Here is a 7,500-nt window from a genome sequence, read left to right as displayed (position 1 = left end):
TAGGACGTCTTATGGACTACAGAATCGTCTTTTTTCTTCTGGGTCGTCTTCTGTAGTCCATAAGACGTCCTAAAGACGTCACCTGGACGTCCTAGAAAGACGTCATCTGAACCCACATTCCGGCTTCCCCGAGGACGTCTTTTGGACTCTTTGTTTACTGGGTAGGCTGTAGATGAAGAGGGGTTAGGGTTAGGTAGAGGTACGTACTGGGGGTGAGGACCTCCTCGGTGCCGGTGTAGGAGGAGAAGGCCTGGCCCATGAACTGGTCCTGCTGGTCCCGGTAGTTGTTCTGCAGGTAGTCCATCAGCATCACGTAGCCGGCCTGCTGCATGGTCATCACCTCACAGAACATCTCCAACTAGAGAGACAAGAACATGGTCATCACCTCACAGAACATCTCCAACTAGAGACAAGAACATGGTCATCACCTCACAGAACATCTCCAACTAGAGAGACAAGAACATGAACATGGTCATCACCTCACAGAACATCTCCAACTAGAGAGACAAGAACATGGTCATCACCTCACAGAACATCTCCAACTAGAGAGACAACCAACATGTTTAGAAACACTAGATTACAATCAATATTCATTAGCCTTCCCTTCCGTGTTGGTGGCCAACGATTCCCATTAGAAATGAGCCCACATGAGTATCTTGTAATATACACATATACAGCTCTGGAAAATTAAGAGACCACTGCAAATGTACCTATGTATAGGTATGTGTTTGAGTATTGTGTGTTCATGTGCGCAACATTGATTTGAATGAGTTTATTGTGATTTATGAAGGGAAACAGGCGTGGGACATGCGTGCACACTGTGTTAACAATCAGATCCTTGATGTGCGTATGTGTCCTCACACCTCACACCCATGGCCCTGAGTCACACTGCTGCCCTGAGGCTCCTCCCACTCACCTACACCTGGTCACCTGACTAAGACATTTATCGTCTTAACGCACGCAAACGTTCACACACACACACACACACACACACACACACACACACACTTACACACTCGCTCACACACACACTCACACACTCACTCACACACACACTCACACACTCACACACTCACACACTCACACACACACACACACACTCACACACTCACACACACACACACACACACACACACACACACACACTCACTCACACACTCACTCACACACTCACACACCACATTATAACCAGCACTACTGTGACTGTGACGGGGTAAAACCTTTACCGTGACAATTACCACCTTGTAAAACTGGTCTACAAGCCCGGGGTGACAAAATACACCATGATTATAACCATTATGATTATAGTCATTATGGCACAACCGGCAACAACATGCAAACACATTGTGAAATGATCAGCTTCTTTTTTTTTACTGAGCATGAGTCAATCTTATTTTTAATAATTGTTTTATTCTTCAACTGGGAGTGTAGACATGTAGACATCTTCTCAGTCTGTAGACATGTAGACATCTTCTCAGTTTGTAAAGCGTCTTTGAGTGTCTAGAAAAGTGCTATATAAGTCTAAGGTATTATTATTATTATGTGTGGCTGAAATGATCTTGCATTGTACAAAGTTTGACACTAGTTTGAGCAAGAGATATGGCAGGTATATGCTAACAGCCCCCTGGAGAGATATAGTAACACAATATGTATCACTAGCAGTAGGAAAGTGCTGTACAGCCTTGAGGAACAATTGTAAACCACGCTGTACACAATTACAAAGGAACAATTTCCCCCGAAACAAGATTCAAAGGCTTTTGAAATGTGAAAGGGGATACGATCATATCCAACAATGAGGAAGGCAGCTAGACCTAAACACAAACCAGCTAAACAACACAGAGGGGGTGTGAGGTGTGTGATAGACAACAGGCTATCAACAGGAGGCCAAAATGGGCTATGGTGTGTGTCTGTGTGTGTCTCTGTGTGTGTGTGTGTGTGTGTGTGTGTGTGTGTGTGTGTGTGTGTGTGTGTGTGAAATTCCTCTGGAATTTACCTAACTGACAGCTAAAAAGTGTACAAGCTGTCATTACAGCACATCACCCAAATACCGACAAAACAAAGGAATGAATTTTGCTTTGACTTCAAACACACGCACACTCACACACACACACACACACACACACACACACACACACACACACACACCTGTGTGTCAGAGATGGCCACGGTGTTCTTGAAGATGATCCACTCCACGGTCTCAGAGCAGGGCGGGGAGGTGAGCGAGCCGTTGTAGGTGAAGTACTTCTCTGTGCTGTTGGGCAACAGACCCTGCAGAGACATGGGAGCTAGCGCCCCGGTCTTACCTAGGAGAGGAGAGGAGACATCACTCTGTGTGTGTGTGTGTGTGTGTGTGGTCCATGTTCATACGTTTGTTGTCAGAGGCCTTCAAATGGCTGGTCTATCTAAGAGAAGGGCCAAACAGTTAGCAAAGTACTGCTCAGTATCTGCTGTTATTGGTAGCCGCTCGATACTTACTACACAGAGCAGATTTGTAACGCCACCTTAAAAACACACATTTGACCTGCCATTTGCATTCCTTCATAAAAGCTATTTCATCTGAAATACCATAAAACGTTAAGTACGTCAAGGTGTAGACCTTTTTCAACATTGTATCTATTATAGCTAGTCCCACATAAGATTAGCCCATATCAGTAAGCAGTTGTAGTCGAGACGGGAATCGAACCCACAACCTTAGCGTTGCTAGCATCAGGTTGACTGAGCAACACAGGTGGCAGGTTAACCGTTAGGTCGAATCACAGTCAGGGGTGATGACATACCGAATCTGCTGACACTGTTGAGTCCGTCGATGATGGCCATGTAGTTTTCGTTGTCTTCAATGCTGGTCTGTGAAGAGAGGCAGCAGGTTAGGGCATCTCAATAGTCTACAATGATCTCCTCTCTTTCACTGGCACTGATTTCAGGATCCTCCTTTCATGACTTTTTCTAGATATGTGCGTTCTACCACCCAGTATCCTTACATTATCAGGATAAGCTAATATAAAGCTATTTTGCTAAATGTTTCTGTGTAGGAGGCAGGCTAATTTAAAAGGAGTGATCCTTGTGTAGCAGATTTACATTCTAAAGAATGTAGAGGCGGCTGTACTAGTAGGTAAAATAGACACGGCTGTTCTAGTGTTAAGGGCCACTACAGTAAAAGGAATTCCGGAACCAAAAGAACACAGGGGGTATTTTGAGTGACAGCCCATTTCGATATCAACCTCTTGTTTGCCCAGTCAGAATGTCACCAAAAGAGTTTATATCGCCTAACCAAGCTTGACAGCACATTAGGCAAAACATGTACATGTTCCAAACCATTAGCACCAAACTCAATACATCTGATGTGGTGTTTTTCTATGCTTGACAGTTTGTCTCGGAGGCAAATATTCGGCATACAAATAAAAGCAAATTTCAGAAGTTTTCTCAGTTTGCTGAGACTGAGTCACTTCCATTCTGCGGTAACTGTCTGCCCCCAACACTTACTGGAAGTTCAATTAGCCAAAGGCTAGGGTGTGTGTGTCCATATGTGTGTATCTGTCTGTGTGTGTGTGTGTCTGTCCATGTGTGTGTCTGTCTGTTCGTGTGTGTCTGTCCACACACACACCCACACACACACACACACACAACACACACACACACACACACACAACACACAACACACAACACACACACACCCTGACGGGGGCGTCCACTGTGCTGCCTCTCAACAGGTCGGTCATGTTCACATCCATGTCAGTCATCTCTTATTCATGTCAGCGCTGACAGGGGCATCACATTACAAAGAACATACATCCCACTGACACAGTACAAACACACATGCGTGCGCACATGCACACACATGAGAAGACCTACCCCTACATATACCCCGTATTACACTTAAAATATACTCCACTGCCTTCCTCTCAGTTCCTGACAGAACCCTGCCTCCCTCCCTCCCTGTAACCCCACACTCGTGGACTACTGTAGTCCATAAGATGTCCTAAAGACGTCATCTGGACGTCCTAGAAAGACGTCATCTGAACCCACATTCCGGCTTCCCTGAGGACGTCTTTTGGAGTCTTTGTTTACTGGGACAGAAGCCAAATAGCAGGTCCCTTCCAAGATACACACACACACACACACACACACACACACACTCACTCACCTCAAACAGCACAGCAAGCGCAGTGATCCTCCCTCCATCCTTGATGGCCTGGTCTATGGACTCCAGATGCTCCTCATAACAGTAGATCTGCATCTGCAAGAGACAAGGACAAGATGGTGGTCAACTGCTGTTTCTGTCTGTCTGGGAGGTTAGGATGGGTTAGGGTTAAGATTAGAACAAGCTGATGGTCAGCTGCGGGGAGGGGGAGATGGTTAGGGGTAGGGGAGGTTGTATGCATGTCCAGGGGGGGAGGGGGGGTGGCAGGGTTAGGGGAGATGGTTAGGGGTAGGGGAGGTTGTATGCATGGGAGAACAGGTAGGTATTGAGGTGGGATTTAGTGGAGAGTGAGGGAGGGTGAGTCTCTGAGTGGTTGAGGGAGAGAGTTCCAGAGGTGGGGTGCTTCAGCTCGTGAAAAGGCATGGTCTCTCCGAAGCCTTTGAGTTTAGAGGGTGGGACAGTGAGGGGAACAGTGGATGAGGATGGGAGGGTACGGGTAGGGCGGTGGGGGAGAAGGAGGTCAGTCAGGTAAGGGGGGGCCAGGCTATGGAGGGCCTTGTATGTGAGGATGAGTACTTTGAATTTGATACGTTCTTTGATGGGGAGCCGGTGGAGACAGTGGAGGACAGGAGTGACGTGTGTCACGGGACCGGGTGTTTGAGAGCAGGCGGGCGGCTGAGGTTATGTTGGGTGTGTGCCGGGCAGGTTACCTCCAGGGGGTACTTGACCCCGTTCAGGCTGTGTTCGGAGCCCTCGGAGGAAGCGTTGCAGCCCCCCCAGTGGAAGGTGATCCGCCCCGCCTTGAACCTGGACCTGAGGCCCCCCCCGCTCAGGTAGAACTCCCCGTCCAGGTTCACCGCCACTGGAGAGAGAGACACACACACACACACACACAGAGACACACAGAGACACACACACACACACACACACACACACACATACACAGACACACAGAGACAGAGACAGAGACAGAGACAGAGACAGAGACACAGACAGACACAGACACACACAGACAGAGACAGAGACAGGGACACAGAGAGACAGACACAGACACAGACACAGACAGACACAGACACAGACACAGACACAGACACAGACACAGACACAGACACAGACACAGACACAGACACAGACACAGACACAGACACACACACACAGACACACAGACACACAGACACACACACACACACACACACACACACACAGTGTGTTAGTTGACCTAGTTAACTGGCACACCCACTTATATACACACACACACACACACACACACACACACAGTACAATATTGATGCACTGTAGCCTGATACACCGACCACAGCATCTTATCCCCGGTACATTGTTACTAGAGGACACACACATCCACACACACACACACACACACACACACACACACACACACACACACAAATCAAGGACCCCAATTGAAATAAGCCAGTGGCTTTCTTGGGTTTTTATCCTGTTAGTTGACCTTGTATGTAATATGTACTTTAATATGTACCTACTTCTGCAAATCTTCTAATAAAGTTTTCAATCAATCAAAAACACACACACACACACACACATCCACACACACACACACACACACACACACACACACACACACACACACACACACACACACACACACACACACACACAAATACACACACACAAGTTAACATCACCTAAACAAGAGCACACTGCAGCCTTTCACTGGCATTCATCTACAGAAATATGCATCGGCACACACACAAACAGATCAGATGACAACACACACAGGGTTCCCACACCTTCTGAAACATCACATTCAAGCACCTTTCAAGGACTTTCAAGGCTCAATTCCCTCAAATTCAAGGACCCAACACGGCATAGTTTGAGACAGAACTAGATGAGAGTTTATATAATAGGAACTATCCGCTCACAGACAACAATTAAAAAGAGAGGCTTGAATGTGTAGAACACTAGATGGTCTCTTGCCTTCTCTACCACAGCACAGCAAAACTGGGTGTTTTCGCAATTTCAATGACCCATGTCTATTTTAAAAAAACAAAGACCTTGATTTTTTTCTTCTCAAATTCACAAACTTTCAAGGATTTCAAGGACCCGTGGGAACCCTGCATACATCATTATTTTGTAGATTTATTCATTTTCATGCATTTATATAGCGCCTTTATCCAAAGCGCTTTACAACGGCCTCTCATTCACCCATTCACACACACATTCTCAGCAAGCTACCATGCAAGGCGCCGTCCCGCTCACTGGGAGCAATTTGGGGTTCAGTGTCTTGCCCAAGGACACTTCGACATGTGGCCAGCCGGGGCTCGAACCGCCGATCTGCCAACCTTGCGATCATCAGACAGCGGCTCTACCTCCTGAGACACAGCCTCTACCTCCTGAGACACAGCCTCTACCTCCTGAGACACAGCCTCTACCTCCTGAGACACAGCCTCTACCTCCTGAGACACAGCCTCTACCTCCTGAGACACAGCCTCTACCTCCTGAGACACAGCCGCCCCAAGAATGAATGAGTTCCTAACAGTCTCAGATGTTCCAGTCCTTACCCGTCTTCCCGTCGTTCTTGATGGTCGTCCCATCCGAGGTCTCCTCTTCCCACCCCTCGAAATTCAGCTTCTGGAACTGAACTTTGACCTGCGTCAGGTCCTCATCGATGTTGATGGGCGACTGCTTGGCATTGTTGCACGACGGGTACTTCTTAGCCCAGTTGTTCTGGTTTAGGGTTCCTAGCAACAGTGGTAGAGGAAAGAATGTTTATTATCCCGAAAGGGCAAAGGTATATATCCGAAAATATATCTGGACAATGTTTACATGTTAGAGTTCTGTACATTAAGTATGAAGCAGATGTCAAGGTGTTGCCAACAGTATTGCCTTGCACTCTGAGACACACAAGCCAAACCTACATCCCCAAACATGCGCATTGCCAACGCATGTGACCATCTCCTGAATACCCGATGGAGACCAGCTACACCTCTGAAAAGCTAGCAAGTCAATGGAGGTGCGAGTTTACCGTCTCAACTCAAGTTACAATGTCCTGTTCCTTCTGCTTCTTCAACATGCTCACAGTCATCAACCGGGCCAAACTGACCCGCATCACCAACACTGCTGCCAGGATAACTGGACTCCCCACACCCAACCTCACAGCACTAAACAACAGGGCCATCTCACGCATCACAACCACAATAGAACAGGACATCACCCGCCCACTCAACCTGTACCTCGCCCCACTGCCATCCGGGCGTAGGTACAGAACGCTACGGTGCAAAAGGGCTCGCTTTGGCAAAAGCCTGATCCCCGCAGCCATTGTTGCCTTAAATAACAGACCGCGCTGAGTGTGTGCACTTGTGTATCTGTCATGTGTAGTACTG

General features: G+C 47.4%; 1 protein-coding gene across 1 annotated transcript in view; it reads right to left on the bottom strand.

Annotated features, from left to right (window-relative positions):
- Positions 1–7,500, bottom strand: part of ptprz1a (protein tyrosine phosphatase receptor type Z1a) — a gene marked incomplete at both ends in the record, with an annotated part of 73,618 nt that overhangs the window by 30,941 nt on the left and 35,177 nt on the right. Inside the window, 6 exons of the mRNA XM_080544800.1 lie at positions 208–358; positions 2,146–2,303; positions 2,778–2,844; positions 4,142–4,234; positions 4,849–5,000; positions 6,679–6,858. Coding sequence (XP_080400926.1) covers positions 208–358; positions 2,146–2,303; positions 2,778–2,844; positions 4,142–4,234; positions 4,849–5,000; positions 6,679–6,858 — 801 coding nt within the window. The remainder of the gene's footprint in view (positions 1–207; positions 359–2,145; positions 2,304–2,777; positions 2,845–4,141; positions 4,235–4,848; positions 5,001–6,678; positions 6,859–7,500) is intronic.

The sequence above is a fragment of the Nansenia antarctica genome (assembly GCF_963989245.1).
Source record: "Nansenia antarctica genome assembly, chromosome: 14".
NCBI classification, from domain to species: domain Eukaryota; kingdom Metazoa; phylum Chordata; class Actinopteri; order Argentiniformes; family Microstomatidae; genus Nansenia; species Nansenia antarctica.
The sequence above is the reverse complement of the archived record's forward strand: the minus strand, read 5'-3'. Positions and strand labels throughout refer to the sequence as shown.